The sequence below is a fragment of the Leptonotus elevatus genome, chromosome 8 (assembly GCF_054856555.1).
Source record: "Leptonotus elevatus isolate MCC_2025b chromosome 8, RoL_Lele_1.0, whole genome shotgun sequence".
NCBI classification, from domain to species: Eukaryota; Metazoa; Chordata; class Actinopteri; order Syngnathiformes; family Syngnathidae; genus Leptonotus; species Leptonotus elevatus.
Genome location: NC_141246.1, coordinates 9335855 through 9356868, shown reverse-complemented (window position 1 = coordinate 9356868; position 21014 = coordinate 9335855). Strand labels below are relative to the sequence as shown.

The 21014-nt window shown below is 40.0% G+C and overlaps 1 protein-coding gene across 1 annotated transcript in view; it reads right to left on the bottom strand.

The window, feature by feature from the left end:
* The window catches only part of ntn1a (netrin 1a), a 48083-nt gene extending 27916 nt beyond the window's left edge, over positions 1-20167 (bottom strand). Inside the window, exon 1 of the mRNA XM_086082597.1 lies at positions 19073-20167. Coding sequence (XP_085938723.1) covers positions 19073-20123 — 1051 coding nt within the window. The 5' untranslated portion in view covers positions 20124-20167. The remainder of the gene's footprint in view (positions 1-19072) is intronic.
* Between the last annotated feature and the right edge of the window lie 847 nt (positions 20168-21014).

The following is a 21014-nucleotide window of genomic DNA, read 5'->3' as shown; positions in this document are numbered from 1 at the left end:
ATTTAGTTCTCATTTCTTTATTTCATAATTGAACATCCTCATGTTTTCTTAGATTTAAGCAAAATCCCCCAACGTGCAATCTTTCTGTCAGCGGGTGATAAAAATGTAGTCTGATGATGACGATGACAGGGATGCAAATCAAGAGTTGTGAAAAAACAGACTGCCAGGGAGAAAAACAAAACAAAACAAAGATGAGCGGTTTTGCAGTTGCTCATTGTTTTGTGGAGTGATTACCACCCCGCTAACATGTGCCTCATTGTGCTGGAATCATGCAGTGGAAATCATGAGTCGCAAAAATTAATGACAAGCGCCTCATCTTGGAGACAATTCTTCATACTCAGCACCAAATTAACATGTTGACTTCTGAATTAATGAAAGTCTAAGCAGCAGCTTGTTTGTCAACTATATTATGGATATTACAAAGTATTATTCTACTTAGCCTATTTTTTATTTGTATTTTCATTTATAACATTATCCAAAAACTAAAAAAAGTATGTTTTTAAGGAGTTTTCATTGTTTCTTTAAATTGATATGTTATAACACAGTTGTAAAACATTCATTAACAGTTACAAATTACACAAGTGTTATCAACAATTCAGATTTACAAAATGTATTTTAGATAAGCTAATGATAATAGAATATATTGTAAATAGTATAAATCTGTGATTTTCATATTGTGGTACGCTTTCGGGTGGTACGCGGAAACACAACTGAAATACAAATACAATTTAAGAGATTAAAAACATTAAAAATACAATCAAAAATACGGTATTAGAATGACACTTCTGGCAATACATACAGCCTCTTTTTTCAAACAAAGTACAGTAAAAAAAAAAAAAAGTACAATTTTGTTGTTTTTGACTTTTAAATACAATACAATACATTTGCATTGAATCTTTGTTTTCATTTAAGCACAATTTTTATTTACCTTCAACGTGCATCACATTTGAACTTCATTATTATTTACGTGCACTGCCCTCCCCATATAACTTGAGTTAAAACCGTATCTAATATCTCTCTATAGAGCTACGAGCTCGCCATGTATGTTGACGTTATTATTCAAACCCTCCGATATCAAAAGGCTGTATAAACTGAATTAACTCGGCTATTAACACTGGACACATTAATTTGACGTCCTCTCCACAATGCGCCAAGGCCGTGCATTAAATGGTCCATGTATTCCCCCTGCTCTGTCACCATGTGGGGGGCTAATCAGGTCTTCTCTCCAGCCAAAGCCACACAGAGGCACCACAACAAAGGAGGGCCTAATGGCCTCCAATTTCCCGCATTAGTGCCCATTTAATGGCTGACCTGCCCTCTCGTTAGGCGGCGCAGCATGGGCAGCGCGTACACACACATACGCGCACGCACTTACACAAAGCCTCGGGCCCACTTCCACCCCACTCTGAGTCGCATAATAGTCCTGCCTGTGATCAGCGGTGCAACCACTTGCTGAGTAATCACGGCTCTTTTGTGCACAAGAGCGTCAAGGTGTGACAGGTTCAAGCGGGGCCGAAAGTCTCCGTCGTGCCCATCTGCTTGTGGTCTTGTAATGTAAAGGAGTACAAGTACTTTGTCACCGTACTTTTCGTAGAATTTTCACACATCTGTACTAAGCGCTAAACAATACATCGAATTCAAATCAACATTGCAGTGTAATTTTGGGGCGGGGGTAAAATAATGAGAAAGAAAAATCTTAATTTGGTTGGTCATATATTTCTTATTTATGTGTATATTTTACTTATATATATATATATATATATATATATATATATATATATATATATATATATATATATATATATATATATATATATATATATATATATATAAAGCCAGACTAATTTATATTTACGATATCAAGTATCTGCTTTTTTTTTTAAGCCCAATATCGGTACGGGGTTGGGCTCTAGTTTGTTGAGTCTTCACTGACCACAACAAGACACACGATGCTAATTGATTAAATGTAAGATGGACGAACGTGCTGCTCACAATAACAGAGCACTGCAGTTATGAACTCCAAGTTAGCCGTAATGTCAGATTTGAAGGAATTGATCTTGTTCACTGGAATGAAAGATTCTTCCTGGAAAATAATGTGCCTCCACACTTTAAAGAATTGACTGTAGCTGGCAAAAAAAGAAGAAGTTGCTAGCTAATTATTGTAAAATTTCAGTTAATTACTGTAAATATTTATTACAGGATATTACTGTAATTTTTTTCATTTACATTTTTTACTATAAATAAATTAGTTACTGTAAAAACTATTACAGCATATTACTGTAATTTTTTTTACTGTATATAAATTAGTTACTGTAATAATCTATTACAGCATATTACTGTAATTATAATTTTTTACAATTTTTTTAGTATATAAAAAAATACTGTAAAGAAATTAATTGCTGTAAAAAGCTATTTTAGCATATGACTGTAATTATTTTTTTTACTGTATATAAATTAGTTACTGTAATAATCGATTACAGCATATTACTGTAATTATTTAAATTTTTAATTTTTTAGTATATAAAAAATTACTGTAAAGAAATTAATTGCTGTAAAAAGCTATTTTAGCATATTACTATAATTTTTTTTACTGTATATAAATTAGTTACTGTAAAAATCTACTACAGCATATTACTGTATTTTTTTTACTGTATACAAATTAAAGTTACTGTATTTAACATAGAAATAAAATCTAAATAAATTGTACAAAAAAATCTGACCACCTATTTAGAATACTTCAACTTCCTATTACTATTACCATTTAAGATCATTTTAGACGTTTACTTTTTTTACAAGGCGACTTGGGTAACTTCTACCAACAGTTAGCTTCTTTTTCTAAGTAACTTGTACTTTTACTCAAGTATCACTTTCAGGTACTTGACATCGCGCAGTAGGGGAAAGCGACAGTTGACATCTAAAGGGGGCTCGCACGGTGGGGCTCGGCTGGAGGGCGTCGCGCGTATGTCGGCTATGCCATAAAAATGCCATGGCTGGGGGATGACATTGGCAGCTCCCATTCAGGACGGCGGCCCCCTCGAGGGTGAATAAAGATTCCTCAGGGCCTGTCGGGTCCCCCGGCGAACAATGCCCCGCCGAGAGCAGCTGTCTTAATAGCGTGAGGACTGACAGCTTTGACGGCATCCGAAGCCGGAGACAACGCTCCGCTGTGTGATAACATAATACGAGCTAATCGGGCGGGACAGCCGGCGAACGCGTCGTGTACGTTTCCGCGCGAGGCTGAGCCTGCGAGCGGTTTGGCAGACGCCGTGACACCTTGACGCTCACCAACCTGACGATGAGAAAAACGGATGTCGCCGCATCACGGAGGATCCTTCCTAAGCGGATTTGCGGTTCCCGTGGCGGGAGAGAGCAAGAAACCGCCACAGGAGAGCACTCGAGGGCCTGATCTGCTAATCACAGCGGGATCATTGGAGGCTTTCTCCTTGCGGAATAGTGTAATCACTTCTGCCACTTCCTCCACTCTTATTGTTTGACATCCAGCCATTAGCTAACCCTGTCACCTCTGCGCTCCACCTCCGCCACAACACAGTGCAAAACAGACGAGCAAGACATTGATCCAAATCTCCAAATCACCTCCAGTCTGTTTACGCTGCGGGTTTGGTTTCCACGAGACGAGCGGATCATGGTGTTGTGGGTTCAAATATCTCCTGGCAGGTCCTCTAATGCGTCTCTTGGCCCCCGAGGGGTTGACGGGGATGGGCCGATGCTGTCACCGGGAGACGATGAGATGGCCTCATTCACACACTTCATTAACTGCGATTCACGCTAATCCCAGAGCCTCGCCAATTCAATCAGCCACCGTTTGCTGTAACTTTGACAAAAAAGATTTTAGGCTGTCTTTGCACTTGACAGGTTGAAAAAGGGGTGCTGGTGTTTTGGCTTGCGAACCCTGGCGCACAGCAAACAATGGGACTAAGACCGCAGACTGCGTTCACTTCACGCTCGAAGTTTGAGACAGTAGATATTTGGTATACACATCTGGCGCAGCTGGCAGGCTTCATCAGTTCATTCAACAATGACGAAGCTTACTCGCCGGACCAGAACTTCTTCTCGGACAACCAGAACAGTCCATCTGTGATCGATTCAACTCTCAGGATTTTCTGACCCCATCAGCCCAACCAGAGCTAATCGAAATGGCAGTTTTTATTAATGATGTCATATCAATCGAAGAAGCTCGTGTTTTAGTTGTTGAGATCAGATTTGCTCTTGAGACCACTTTTTAAAAGAACTCGTCTCAAAACCAAAAACATTTTTACTCGGCCTTGTCTCGGTCTCGGACAGGGTGACTCGGGATTTCTTATTAAGACCGGTCGAGAACGGGTCAGTACTACTGTGATCATTGACAAACGCGGAATGCAGGAGCTGCGCTGCCTTCCCGGTGTACTAATTCAAAAACAACATGGTAAAATATGTTTTTGATACAAACGTAATGAAAAAAATATATATGCTGGTGTAACAATGCGCAGTGTGGCCCCGCGCCACGGGATGGCGCCTCTTTGTTTTTCTGGGCATGTTCAGCGCTTTTTCGTTTTTCGGACGATTAGTGTGACGCGCTCTGGCGTTCTAGCCCACAGTTTTTTTGTTTCTTTTTGATCAAGTGAACCTATGGACTACGAGTTGCTCTCCCGTTTTTGCTCTCTCGTTGCGCCGTCCATGGCCGATCAGCAACCGCGCATTACATTGGTCATTTTGTCTTTTTCTGATTTTTCTTCGATATATACAGTCTTGGTCTTGTCTCTGCCTCGATCTCCAAATGTCTTGGTCTTGTCTCTGTATCGACCTCCAAAAGTCTTGGCCTTGTCTTTCTTGACCTCCAAAAGTCTTGCTCTTGTCTCTGTTTTGTCTCTGTCTCGACCTTCAAAGTCTTGATCTCGTCTCTGCCTCGACCTTCAAAAGTGTTGTCTTGTCTCTGCCTTGACCTGCAAAAGTCTTGGTGTTGTCTCTGCCTCGACCTCTGAAAGCCTTGGTCTTGTCTCCGCCTCGACCTCCTCAAGTCTTGGTCTTGTCCTCAAGTCTTGGTCTTGTCCTCAAGTCTTGGTTTTGTCCTCAAGTCTTGGTCTTGTCCTCAAGTCTTGGTCTTGTCCTCAAGTCTTGGTCTTGTCCTCAAGTCTTGGTCTTGTCCTCAAGTCTTGGTCTTGTCTCTGCCTCAACCTCCAAAAGTCTTGGTCTTGTCTCTGCCTCGACCTCCGAAAGTCTTGGTCTTGTCTCTGCCTCGACCTCCGAAAGTCTAGGTCTTGTCCACAAGTCTTGGTATTGCCTCTGCCTCGACCTCCAAAAGTCTCGGTCTTGTCTCTGCCTCGACCTCCGAAAGTCTAGGTCTTGTCCCTGCCTCCTTGTCCAAAAGTCTTGTCTCAGTCTTAATACTCTCCAGTCTCAATAATGTCTTGGTTTCGGTTGGTGTGGCCTTGACTACAACACTAGAAAAGTTAAAAAGACGTCACATTGCCTAATACCGTACTTTTTCTGGATGCAGTCATTCAGGGTTAATTATGAAAAAGATGCTATTACCATTGTGATCGCCATCAGCGTGGTTTGATTGTTGTGGCTTTTTTTTTGTTTGTTGTCAAATTGTTGCATATTGAAATTAGATCAGTTTAGGTCCTGAGGAAGGTAGGGAAGAAAAAGCCTCGGTCATTTCTCAGATGATGATCTGAGAAGAAAATACATATTTCATTGTAGACATCTTTTATTCTCTACCTACAGGAAGTGAGTGAATCTCCTCTGGGAAGGCGCCACACCCTACTTTACTTTGGGAAATGTTCCCATGTTGGCTTGACGCATCCTTGAGGATAAGCAGATGAGTCTGGGATTTCGGGAAGAGGAATGCTTACTTGGAAAGCCTGCTGCGTTGAAGGTTCCCACTCATGATGACCAAGGACGGCAGATTGAATTCATCTTCATTCTTCAATCAGACCACTGAGGCTTCTTCGTTATTCCTGAGCAACCGCGCTTCTGATATGAGCCATGACCTCCCTGAGGGCGCTTTTCCGCTCAGTTCAGCTCGGATCCAACTTTTCTTCAGAGAAAACTACAGTTGTACATGGAGGAAGTCTTAGTTTTTGAAAAGACTAAGGTAGTTTGCACCCCCCCCCCCCCCTTTAGGTACTGTACCAAAAAGCAGTACAGATCAATTATTTTGGTGCCTACAAAGTACCAACAGCCAGGATTAAGCTTCAGCCTTTTATTTTCTTATCTCCACCAGGGGCCAACTGGGCCTTCAGCGGCAACGGAGATGAGTTACTGTGTGAATCTTTTGCGTAGAAATGGAAAGGAAAAGAAAAAAAAATCCGACTGACGAATGGTCCAATGGGTGCGATAGGAGATTTTTGCCCACTCTTCACTGTACACACAGTCACTAATCATATCTTACACGATTGTTTCACGGTGTAAGAGCTACAATATGTTCAGGGTGTGCGTGAGATGTACATTGTTGAATCTTTGCATAGAGATGGGTAGGAGCGAGCAGGAAGCTTCCGAGGGGCCTTAAATCTTCATAGCACAATTTCGCCTGTGACACATTTATCACTCTTACATTTTCCCCTTCGTATTGTTCTCGACACTGACTGATAATCTCTCCTGAATTCCTCAACATCCTTCGTGTTAAGAAAGCAAAGCCCCTTATAGTATCCAACGAGAAGACCATGGTTCAAGCCAATGCGTCACCTTCATGAAGATTGTTTCTGACACTGATGGAGAGGAGATATTTTGGCTCCACAGCCATATTTACTACATTTCTCCCATGCCCAGAACCAATTTAACAATTGTGAGCAAAAATCAAGGCCACCGCTCAAAGTTGGAACAGTAGCCCTTCGTCATAATAGTAGTAGGCTGTAATATTTTACATCCTCCGTAACCCAATGTGACACTTGCGACGCAGGCGGGAAGGATACAGTGGAGGAAGGAAAGCGAAAACCCCTCTCATTTGTGAAACCCAAAACCTCATTGTGATTTAGTCATCGCACGATGGCAATTAGTGAAAAAGGACGCCTGCTCTTTGCCAGAGTCAACAAACGGCCTCAACCCAGGAGAGGAAACGTAGAGTTTTGCAATAACGCAGATTTGTCACGCCAATGATGGTCAAATAGTTGCATTTGTCGATGTATACGTTGGCCGCAACATTCACAATGTTATTCTAGCTGGCTTTAATTTCGTTTCATTTATTGTTGATTTATTGATTGCCAAAATGTCCACAAAATAAAGACAATGTTTTCTCAAAAAGAGCAACGTTATACTTAACAGTGATTCGTGTCCAGTGACGATATATCGGTGATTTGGTAGTATTTTTATTTCAAAAATGCATTTGTAAAAATAAAAGTTGTGATTTCCAAACTGCAGCTGCCTTTTACAATTCCATTTGTCTTCGATTAAAAGCAAAAAAAACAAAACTGTAAACAAAGTTTACAGCTCATCAAATCACAAAAACATTTTTATTAAATGACATGTTCATTCAATTACTGTAACCAGTTTCAACGACGTATCATCAACCTCCATGTGTTTTGAATAGTCGTCTATATTTTCCCTGGCAGCAGCTTGACACTCGCAATGATTGTCCTGCTTTGTAGGCCCAAAACATTTTCTGAATTCATCAAATAGGCCTGCTTGAACCATTATTTGATAAGAAAAACATGCATTGACATGTCAACGCTTATTTTTCATTGTATCCTATTTGTAAACGACGGCTCAATCCATCAGTCCAAATGTCAACACGTCTAAACTGCACTTTTGTCTGCGTAAAATATGAAAATGCAGCGTATTGCCGCGAGAGGTGTCATTTTCAATGAGGTCATCGGTCATACGCTGGCCACTGTTATTCTTTTCCTTCTCTTTATCTTTGTTTGCCATCGCTGCAGTTTTTTTTTTTTTTTTACTGACCTTGTTTGTTATTGGGACTGTGGGTTCATTTCATTTCCCGCCCACTGCTTTGGAACCCTTGCGCAGAAACCTGATACTGTCTGTCTAGCTTGAAACCACAACGGTTCAACTAAAAATGCGGACTTCCTTACAAGTCCAGCCAAAATGATTCATACCTTGGCCACATTTGGAACTTAAAAGTTAATTTTGTAATACGACATACTGTAATACTGCCTTGACATTGTCCACTAGATTGCGTGTGAATCTCATCAATATTTCTGGGTTGCTGTTGCGTATGAACTTTGGGAGGTACCGGTAGTGTGTGTGTGCATGTGAACTACAGCGATCTCATCTGTGATCCATCTTAGGTGTAAACTTCAACAGAGCCAGGGCCAAGTTTTCGCCTCATTTTATACACTCCCTGGTCACCTCCATTTTGGAAATGAATCTTCACATCATCTCATAACACAAATATTACCTTTAATGACTCAATTTCCTGATCATTTCCTTATCAGCCCCCTATAATTAGGTTTCCTTTGTTTGCTTTGTCATCCTCCGGTGTGGACCCCATTAGACTGTTATGACAAAGCATGTGGGAAACTTCAACTAAAAGCACACAACCGCACGTGCACACACGCACACACACACAGAAGCAGCACTTGAAGTTATTTAAATAACGCTCACTGGTAGCACGCTGACTCTCTTCTGTCGTTATTACTCCCCCACCCTGCCTCACTTTCCCTCTCTTCTCGCGCCTGTCTTGCCACCACCCCTACGGAGAAGCTCAATCAGCTGAAGCCAGCAATTTGTAAACTCTAATTAATTGTCTCTTTTGTCACTAAACAGGAGGGGGGTGGGGGGCGAGGGGTCGGGAAAAGGAAGACAGCTTTCTTCTTATCTCGAGAGCCTCTTTCACACAGAGATTCCACATAGTGTGTCGCATTTGTCTAAAATGTATGGCTTGCTTTTTCGTAACTCCAATTCTGTGTTATTTACTTTCACACAGACCAGCAGCATGCGGGAAAAGTAGTATGAAATAAAAAAAATTCTGTCTGGAATAATTCTGAAATTCAGTTGGGGTTTTTTGTTTGTTAATTAAGAAAATACAATTTTTTATTTTTTATTTTAAATTTTAAATTTTAAATTTTTTATTTATTTAATTTTTATTAGTAGTAATTATAATAATAATGTAATTTTACTTCTATTTTTGGTGATTTGGCCCCTGTCTTCACTCACGCAGACAAATTATTTATCTATAAAATATTGACTGGCAAGACCCCGCCCTTTCTTGGTTCTCTGCTCACCATGCATACCACCACCCACACTCGCCCTCCCAGCAATTTTATTAACATCTTCATTCCCAAAGTCTGCACTATTGAGTTGATCTTCTGTTCGGTTTTCTGCCCCAAGTGAACACTCTGCCACAATTTTTTTAATTTTCATTCATTCCAATCACTACACCTGTTAGGTGCCTTTTATTTACCATGTGCTATGATGTAATGTAATTTATTATTTAAATATGTAGCAACTATATCACACTGTACAAATTGTTGTACATATATGCATTTGCTTTTATTTTATTTTGTTTTGTTTTACTTTCCTGCTCTCCTTCCAACATTACAAATCATAATCTGTTCTCAATGTGTTTACCAGTTTTTATAAATGTACGAAAAAATATGTTGCAAGGATCTTATATATACATCTATGCAATGTTCTAGGACGTTTTATTCATTTTTACAATTGCATAGTGGTCCCTATCAAATGATTTCACGGGCCATAAAAAGCCCACGGCCCATAGGTTGCGCACCCCCGCCATGTGATTTCATTACCGAGCGAGCCGAGTAGAAAAGCGAGCAAAGAGTGGGACAAAGACAGACCGGGTTAGGGGGGCGGGGAGGGGTTAGAAACACTGAGGACCTCCCACCCCTTTCACCCCACCATGTGTGTTATCTGTGCGAGCTAATGAGTGATGGATTAACCCGAGCTCACCCCTGGCAAATTGAGATGACCTTGCAAACTTTCGCCTCCAACCCAAAAAAATAATAATTGCATTCCACTTCAACCAAATTGCTGAAACAAGTCATTGAGGCGTTCATATCATGCACGTGCGCGCCGTAGATAAACCGCAGTGGCGGCCGGCATCCGGTGCTGACCTCTGCTGACTGAGATCTCTTTGTGCAAGCGTAACATGAGAGACAACGAAAAGCTGAAAATCCCATGGATGGCACACAAACACCAGCAAGACTGGAAGGCATCCATGACGACTGGGTGTTAAAAAGCCCTCGTGACCCGATGACACACACGCATGCACGCGCACACACGGCGCCGAGCCATGACTTATATGGGAAAGACAAAGCCATTGGTAATAAATTAGCTTGAGCTATTCACCATCACACACAAGGAAATTCCAGTGACTGTTTTTTCGCCCACTCAGCTTGTTTGACGCTAAATGAAAGTTTGGCGTCGCAGGTGCATTCGCTTTATGTGATATTTGTGCGTGTGTTTTTGTCTTTCTATGCTTGTGAGGGAAGGATTCAATCTACGACCATTGTGAGATATGTTTAGCTTGTGAGGACATTCACTCACTTTCTGATGCTCAAAGTCAGTCGGTAGTATATAAAGATTTTCCGATACAAATCGGTTTTCGTTGCACCCCTTAGCTACCTGATTTGAAGTGCTTTAATGCATATTCTTTCACTTTCAGTGAGTTCTCCACATTGTAACAGTTGGCCAAGAATGCGCCCATCATATTTAGTATCATGTTCATATTGTGCTTCATGATATGGCGACGTAATGCTCGCTAACCACCTCAAAGTCTCAATCCCAACAATGACGCCATTATATTACCGCACTTATTATGCGACCAATATTTCCATATGTTTAGAGCAACCCCCACTTTTTCATCTCTGTGCAGGGAAAGTATTAGTCAGCATTTTTGCTTTTTAAAAAGACAACAACTGGGGCTGCTATAAAAAAAAATATATGAAGAAAATATAGAACACATGACCAGTTTCACTTTTGATGTATGACACAAGAGTATGGATCACATTCACAGAAAATAGCACACTCATGTTGTTATCGTGATGCCTTGCGATACAAGTTACATTTTTCCGTGGCCATACTCATAACTCAAATATTCGTATCTTAAATCTTCTTTCTCCATAGAAATGAATGATCCAGCCTCCCAAAAATATACTTTTTAAAATGGTCTGGAACTGGAACTGGTTTTATCATGCTTGCATTGTTTTTGTTAAAAAATAAGTTGTTCGAGTTTATACGTAGGTATCCCATTATGTGTTAGCTATAGCATTAAGCTATGTGTTTGTTTTAAATACACATGTAATTCTCGTAGCTTTATATTTAGTTTGATATTAAACCTCAACTGGGAGTGGCATCAAATAGTTTGAAGGCTTTTTTTGGAAGAAGAAGAAGAAAATCTCTATCTCACTGAGCTGAATATATGACTTTTGAAGCCGCAAGGCCGCCATATTGCTCCTCCCAAGAAACGTTTCTCGGCATACGATCCTATACATTTACAGTATCGAAATTGGAGAACATTTGAGACAGCATGATTTATGGTGTTTTAAATTTGTGAAACATAAACAAGAGGACTTCAGACATTCTACAACTTGCCTTAAAACATGTATGAATTATATGCTTACAGAGGAAACTTACTTTTTTTTTATCACGATTCATAGGTCACGATTCGATGCGAAACCGATTAATCCCGATACGAATCTATAAATTGATTATTGCGATTTTTTTTAAACTCAAATTTAGAAAATATAAATCAGTAAACTTGTACATGTACACTGTAAGATTTGCATGAAAGTGTATTTATTTATCTGAAAATTCAGGCTTATAACTGAGCCACTGCATTTAACAAACAGGTTGCAGTCTGTTTCATGTTTGAACAGCACTGAAATAAAATATTAAGGCTTAATGTTCCATTAATGTAACATTCTTCCATGCTTAATGTGTGAATCCAATCCCAAAGTAAGACATTTTGTTGAATATTTCCATAAAAAATTGATATTTGAAAATCGATTCGGCTGCATATTGAATCGATTCGAGAATTGCGTGCTGTAATATCGCAATATATTGCCGAATCGATTTTTTCTAACACCCCTACCCTATAGTTTATACAGTAGTCTGCTCGCAAGATGGGAAGAGCAAGATGGCCGCCCTGTCACTTCAACCGCTTGAACGCCTATTGTATTTGTATTTTTTTTAAGATTGTGTGTAAATAAACAAACAAACAAACAAAAAATATCTCTCATGTCGCGTTAGCACTAGCAACATATATGCTAAGATTCTAGTTCATACAGAAATTGTATGTTCAAGACATGATGTAGCAAGGTTTGTTTGTGTTGAGTAAAATTGGCTTCTTGAGGTACTCGCCATGTGTTTGTGACTGAAACTAGTGTTTCCCTATTTTGGCTTTAAATGTGGCACATTCCATGCCAGCCGGGCTCCCTCATGGAGATAATGAGTGAAAGTTACTCGAGAGTGTTAAGTGTGATTGCATCGAGTTGTTTTCTGGCACTGAGCATTGATTACATACAAATGTTTGGCACTCCCACTCTCACATGGATTTTTTTGTGCCAAATCGCACTCGCCAATCCACCTCATTCACGCAATTTATTCATGACACATGTTATCGATGTCATGTCAAAAGATCAGTGCGTGTGAAACATCTTGGACTTAACAGCGTGCAGAAATTTGGTTGGTTTACTTGTTTGGGTTTTTGTATGCATCACAAATGTCATAACACAGAAACAGCTTACTTTATAAATAAAAACTTTTTCAATTTCTGTATATAGTTGGACATTGAGACAACTGCTACCAGACAATTTAATGAGATCCAGTGCAGTCAAATTCCGGCCCCACAGTGATAATGATGTCAGTTTTGTGATTGACAATGGCAGAAATATTGAAAACAAAATGATTTTGTTTAAAAATGTAGAAGTACATTGCATGAAAACTCTCAAATTAAATGCATCAACTGGGGTCCAATTTGGACTTAAAACCAAATGTTCCATGCAAACATGCTTCAAAAGTCAAACATAACTTGGAACTCTATTTAGCCAAACCACATCATGTTATCAGACGAAAGACAATATAGCAAACCTCACAGACATGTAGGCAATTCTTTATCTTCTGTGATTGGCAAATAATATTACTGCAGCTTCCTGAGCAGTTGTGACCGTCTCCTCTCTAATTCCTTAAATTCTATTTAATAAAGTTACAACTTTTTGTAACTTACAATACAGTATAGTACTACTTTCCTAAAAAAACATGTTACTTTTTTTCATGTTTTATGAGAGGCTGGAACAGATTAATGTCATTTCCATTCAGTTCAATGGAGAAGATGATTTGAGATACGATCTGGAATTAATTAAATTCGTAATCCATGGCACTATCATAAATCTCAATGACAAAATTTTGCTAAGCCAATGCTAACAGAAATAGCATGTATCTGAACATAGCATAGCATACGGCTAATGGCTAGCATTTCCTGTTGTCTTCTGAGCGTCACTGAGTAATGTGACTTCCTTTTAATTTCATCTTGTTCTATTTTACTGTGGTTAACATTTTTTATACTCGCGGCAGTTGATGATGAACGTTGAAATAATTATTTTGTTCAACATCACTTTTGAGTCGCTCATGAGCGTTAATATCTTTGTAAAGACAGAATTTTGCGACATTTGCATGTCAAGAATACAGAACGTGTAGCCAAAGACCCTCTTGGGAACAATTATCATCAGCATCTTCCAAAGGTGAGCTGACCGCATTGTCAAAATGTGTCTTTACAATAACAAACCGTGCTAGAACATTGTTCTGGCCTTTGTAAAAGTTGAGTTCAACCGCCAACACAAGGAGACAAGTGGAAGTGGGAGCATGCCAAGAGCCGACATGTAACATGCCTCCTTCAGTGGCAGCGTGGCTCACTACCAAACTGTTTCCCAAAAACAAGGACGAGGCTCCATTGCTGGGCTGAAAACACTCGCATAAAAACACACTCACTTTGAGATCTGCAACGCATTACGTGTTGCAGGCCAAGTATTATACTTATATTTTGGAAAAAACAATCAAGTGTCAAATTAAACCTCCATCCATCCATCCATCCATTTTCTGTACCGCTTGTCCTCACAAGGGTCGCGGGGGTTTAAACCTCTAAGTTAATATTTTATCGGTCTGCAAATTCTGTTGGTTTCTGAAAATGTAAAAATAATAGTTAGGTTAGATACATTTGAGCAATCATGCTTTGTTAAAAAAAAAAAAAAACACGTTAATGCTTTGGTGCAATTTTATCTATAGCATCACTCATGGCTCTAAGACCTTTTGGGAAGATGAGGTAAGCACAGTTGTTTCCGACGTTCATTTTAATAAATTAATGTGTACTAAATTAGCAATTTTGTAGCATGTTAAATTAGCGATTGAACAGGATTTTGGGGACATTTAAAGCAACACTAAGGAACTTTGTTTACGTTGATTATGGCAGGGCCATATGGACAAAGGTGGTATTGTTACGTCTGAAGGAAGACCACATTTCCTAAGAGGACAAGCGTATTGCGTCGTCTTTTAGCTCACACTAGCAAATGAAATCTGGGCCAATGTTGATCCTTCCCTTTTCATTTTTTCTTTTTTTGTCTCCTCAGACAAAACTTTTCAGTTTTTATGCAGCTTCTGCCAGGAAAGCAGTAATTGTGCATCGACATTCAAATTAGTTTCCGTCTTTGTAACAAATGGCGAAAAGGGAAGCGACGTATGCCATAAAGCAGTCAGCACATTTGTAGTTTTTTTGTGTGGCAGTGTTCCTATCTAAAAATGATACAGAATTTACATACTACAGAATTTACATACTAGCTAACAGCATTAGCTTCTGTCGCATACTTGATAACTTGGTTACGTTGTCGACGCAATGGAGGGGAGGGTGTTTGTATTTTGTGTCTATGCAAGTAAAAATGCTTTTTTTTTGTCTTTTTGTGAATTGCTCCAGCCAGTCCCTCTCATACAGACTAATTTCAGCAAAGCAAAAAAAGGAAGGTGTGTAAAGTGTATAACTTTTGATCCTTGGGGTGTTTTGAACACCAGGAAACTGTTAAATTGTGAGAAAATGTTATTATTTAATCTAAAAGGCACCAGTGAGTTGAGCAGACATTCAAACTGGGGGATTTCAATGTGGATTATTTTATTTTATTTGTCTTTTTGGACCGATACAGAACATTTGTCAACAGCAACGGGAATCGTAAAAAAGCTGCAGTAATATGCAAACATAAATTGACCTTCAAAGCTTATGTTCTCCGCACTGCATACAAAATGAACTTAGTCCTCCTCTTCAAAGGCTCACTACGAATGATCCTGGTGCACAACTGCCATTTAATCAAAGCCCAATTGCTTCTGGAACGAACGTCCTGACAAGCAACGAGCAGCTCCAAAATTCCTGCTCGGGAGAGCGCCTGCCAACGCGCTGACATTAATTGCTTCAAGATCCTGCAAACATCCACACGCGGCACAAAAGCAGCCATTTGTAACATCCATCGCTTTTATTTCATGCTAAATGATTTTGATCATGCCTCGTAAAAGTTGCAGTGCTCAATCATCAGCGGTTTTGAAAACTTTAAATACAGCTGCGCGGATTATCATATGCACGCGTCCTAATTCTGTAAATTATGAAGTGCTAATCATATGTATTGCTTGGGCAGTCATACAAAATATTGTAGCATATCTGGTAGGGGTGGGAATCTTTGAATAACTCACGATTCGATTCCGATTTTTGGGCCTGCGATTCGATTCAGAATCGATTTTCGATTAAGAACGACTTTTGATTCAAAATTATTTGATTGAGAATGATTTTTGCTCTTTAGATGTGCAAGGAATTGTAATGATCTACTCCAGTCTGACTCACTAATGCTAATTAGCGTGCTACTCGCGGCGCTTTTATCACTCAAAAGAACGGCTGCACGCTGGAAAAAAAAAACTTTGATTGGAATAACTTGATAGAGACTTTTTCCTTCTACTATCTAATGTGGCTACAACTTAACAGTGACCGCGTGGAACCACACTGCCCCTCAGTGGCCAAACCGGTTACAACATGAACAGCGCTCCAAATAAAGGCACACACAGACAAAGGCGAGACAGTATAAAATAATTTAAATAAAATCGATTTTGGGACATTTAAAATCGATTCTGAATCGTACTAAAGGAGAATCGCGATTCTTATGAGAATCAATTTTTTGGCACACCCCTAATATCTGGGATCATTCCAATAAATAATGTATAACAGCAACAACAACATAACATAACCTCAATGGCCTCAATGGTTTAAAATGATGAGTATAGCTAAACTAGTAGTGGCCTTTAACTCATTCACTGCCATTGACGGTTATAGTTGCAAATATTCATTATGAACTATTTCGATTAGTTTAATATTTTTTTCCATTTTTGTTAACAAGTGTATGAAAACCTAGAATTTTTATTATTGTAATTAATTGCATAACTTCAATAGTTAACTCACGGTTAATCATAAATTTTATATCTGTTCTAAATGTACAATAAACAAAATTCTAGGTTTTCATACTCTTGTTAACAAAAGTGGGAAAAATGTTATACTAATAAAAATAGTTCAAATGAATTTTTGACCTCAATAGCCATCAATGGTAAGTATAATAATTATGCTAGAAAGCCAATAAATGTCAGGAATTGATATCACAAAAAAACTGACAATTGAATCAGAGTGTGTAGACTTTTTATATCCAGACGCTCCCAATAAGGGGAAACATCCTTCCTTCCACTTTCCGCTCTTGTCAGTGTTCACGGCTTGTTTTATAAACGATCGGCTTGGCCTTCGCGCGTCTGTTCTATCTCCTCCGCAGCTGACGGAAAAGCGAACCGTGAGCCAGCGGTCTGTTGTAAGCAACGTTGCTGGCACGCTTTGTATCAAGCAGCGGAACACGGAGAAAGAAACGAGAAGAGTTGTTACACTCAATCCACCTGTTTGCATTTTTTGTTCTGTACAATCCTCGGGATTGCTGTGCAAGGCTGCTCTGCGCTGATTCAATAACCCAAATGGATGAAAAAAGGTTGGGGGGGTGGGTTGATGCATGAGGGTCCTTCACGATCCTTATGGATGTAATCAGTAAAGTGCACTTGAATAAAGAAGCGCTAACACATCCTTTTTTTCCCCCCCCCCTCTTAGTTTTTTTTTTGGGAGGGGGGGCGGATGTTGTGGTCCTAATATGATACAGAAGCAGAATTTGTAGAGTACACAGTATTTCGGAAATGTAGATTATATTGAGAAAACAAAAATGAATGACTTCACTAGTGGTGAGAGGACACACTGGTTAGCATGACCACTTCACAGGTCAAAGGTCGTAGGTTTGTATCTGGGCTCTGGCCTTTAAGTGTGGCATCCGCATGTTCTCCTGGTAAATGCCACATTAAAAAAAAAAAACATGCATGCAAGGCTAATTGAATGAGTGTAAATGGTTGTTTGCCCTTTTTGGGATTCCTGTGCGATATCAGGGCGCCCTTGAGCAAGACCGCCAACCCCATGATAGTCAATGCACGTCTTTTTTTTATTTTAGTTAAAAAATCAAGCGACTGTTCATTACTGTTGAATATACGTCAACAACCTTGACATTTTTTTCAAGGCGGCAAAACAATTCAGAAATGTGTCATTAGGTTTCTTTTCAAAATATATTGCGCAGTTGTTAAACACACAAAATGTCACTCATGAACTCTCATCGTGGGATGAAAAGATTGCCGGTACAGATCGACAATGTTATACTTGTTTTCAAACGATTACACACATTTAAAGCGACTTTCAACATTGCACATGATTATAAAGCTCGCTGTGACTTCCAAGAGTCGAAAGCATTCTAAAGTTGACGTTAAAACGCACGTGATGATGGAGTAGCATGTCGCGGCAGTGGTGAGCTTTGGCAAAAGCTTTGAAACATCTGCCATTTTTATGTTGCAGAATGTAGCACAATATTAAGACAGCAGTTGTAGGTTTTGGAAATTGCTCCCAAAAAATCGATGCGAATTAGAATTAATCACAGCATATTGTTTTTTGATAAATATCAGGCAGAGGTGCACATATAAAATAACCGCAATTGTAAGATATTTGGAGAATGATGATACTGCGATTTTAGAATTTTGTTATTGAACATTTTTGTCATTTTAAATACTTCACTGAAATTAGCAATACTATTTTAATCTCTCTCAGATGAATGTAACTTCCAATTATTATCATTATTGTTATTATTGTATCATGTGTTTTTACTGATGTGTATTGTTAAACGATGCAAACTGAATTATCTTTGTTTTATAATTGTCAATTCGCACAATACAAAAAGAAACATCAAAAGCACTTTTAGCCGACATCAAATTGAATACTATGGTTTTTAGAGCGTGAAAATGGGTGGTTTATGGATTTATAAACTCGGATAAATATTCATGATGATATCAGATATCAGGCACCAGCTTCCCACAACCATGAACAGGATAAGTGGTACAAAATGGTTGGATGATGAAAGTAGAATAATAATATCTAAGATGCAATATATAAAATATTAATATATGCAGTAGAAATAAAAATAAATAAATAAATAACTGATTGATATATCATGATATTTGTGGTACTATTAGACCATTAGTACTGCAACTACTCCACTCCACAAGTAAACGATATAAATACTATTTAAAATAATTAATAAATAGCCCTACTAACACAACTGCTGATATATTATTGTTAAAAGTAAAAAAAAAAAATAATAATAATAATACCATATACCACCAGTAGTCTAAAAAAATAACAGTAGATTAATATTGTCACGATGAAACACTGTAGAAAAATAATATAGAATAAACAGCAAATTATTACTATTAATAATAGCCTTAACTAATCATCATCATCATCATCATCAATGAGTATTTAGATTCAATGAGTATTTAGAAATCCTGCACTTTTAAGTAGACTGTGGTGAGTGACGTCATTCATGACAGAAATAATAGTGGGGGGTCGGCTGACATTTATTCTTATTATTGATGGATGATGATGATAATAATAATAGTATCTGTCAGCTATAGTCAAGCAACGAATTGAAATGAAGTTGAAACTTGCAGGGAGAGAGAGAGAGAGAGAGAGAGAGAGAGAGCGGGAGAGGAGAAAGACGCACGCACGCGCACTCACCGACGCACTCGTTGGCCTCCCTGGCGGTGGCCCTCTGCCACGGCCGGTCGTAGTGGAAGGGCTTGCACCTGTCGCACTCCGGGCCGGCCGCGTTGTGCTTGCACTCGCACACCAGCTCGCCGTCGCGGTCCTTGACGCAGCGGGACGCGTGTCCGTTGCACTTGCAGCGGCCGCCCACCTGCAGGTCCGACACGGCGTAGAAGTACGAGTCCCGCGCCAGCCCCGAGTCGTCCTCGTCCTCGTCCTCGTTCTCGTCGCCGAACGTGTGCAGCCGACTGAAAGTGACGCGGATGTCGGTGGCCGTCACCCAGTCCTGAAGCACCGGCGAGTTGTCGAAGTCGTGCGCCGAGGGCCGGCCGTCCAGCGTGCTGAAGGCGATCAGACCTCCGCTCAGCGGGAACGGGTCCGTGTGCGAGTCCGTGCAGATGGCCTCCTGCTCGTTCTGCTTGGTGATGGCGGCCCGGTTGGGCTTGTTGTACATCTTGCGGCACTGGCTCGAGTAGTACTGGAAGGGCACCCACGTCTTGCCGTAGTCCATGGACTTGGAGATCACCATGGACTCGGGTCTGGGCGAGCAGAACTGGAGGCTGACGTAGGTCACCTCGAACTTCTTGCCCAGGGACAGCGTGAGCGTGACGTTCTGGGGGTACTGCACGAAGTTCTCCGACTGCCAGCACGTCAGGTTGTGCGGGTTGTTCAGGTCGGTGAGGTACGCCGGGGCCCGGTTCCGCTTGGGGTCCGCCGCGTCGCACGTGTGGCAGCTGCGGCTCCTCTCGTCCACCTTGTCGGTGGAGCTCAGCACGCAGTAGCGGCTCGCGCTCCGGTGGCCGCAGGTGCTGGACGCCTTCACCTCTTTGCCGAACGCGGAGTTGACGAAGTCCGGGATGCAGCGGCGCGGGGTGCCGTGCTCGTCGTAGCACGGGTCCGGGGGCGAGCTTTGAGCCGAGAAGAGGGCCGAGCCTCCGCCGCCCCCGCCGCCGTAGCCGCCCGCGGTGCTCCGCAGAGAGGCGGCCAGCAGCACGGCGAGCGCAGCGTCCAGAGCCCGGAACATGTTCGGTGCGTGTCGGGTCCGAAAGTGTCGGTGCTGCTGCTCCTGCAGAGGAGGAGGAGGACGGGGAGAGAGAATAGGAGGAGGGATGGGGAGGGAGAAAGTTTGGTGGAGAGAGGTGCACAAGCACAAAGTCTTCAATGATGAGCTGCTGACCGAGTGTGTGCGCGTGTGTGTGTGTGTGTGTGTGTTTGGTCTTGGACCATTTTAATTCAAAATAGCTTTTCATATTTTGTGATATTCTTTTCATTATTTATTTTTGTCCTAAAAAACCAGAAGAGAAAAAAGCGCTATAAATTCACGCCACCGTTTAGAGGAAATATGTATGATTAGTTTTTGGTCAGGAGTAGCCTAAAAACAACAACATACATTTATTGTATTTATTTATTTTATTGTAGAAAAGATTTCCCCTGATTTTTGTCATGGAGATACATTTCCAAATTCATGAATTTACCAATACTGGATATATAGGATTTTTTTTTCACCAAGAAAATGTCTTATTTAATATTATTCAATTTCTTATTTAGTATTATTTAATATTATTTGATATTCAGTATTAAGAAAAAAAAACAATTTCTTGTCACTGAGAAAATATTTCCTTTGTTTTGTCATGGAGGAATTTCTTATAATGAATATATACATTTATTATTTTTGTCATCAAGAAAATGTTTTGTTTGTTTTTTGTTAACAGACAACTTTAATTTAAAATTCAACATTTTTGTCATAGAGAAGATTTTTCCATCACTTTGTCAAGGAGCATTAAAAAAAAAACATGTATATAGGCTGTTTATTATTTTTTGTCACCATGAAAATATTTGTGATTTTTTTTTTGTTCTGAGTCAATTAAAATAGTTTCTTAATTTTAATCAGAGAAAATGTTTCCTACTATTTGTT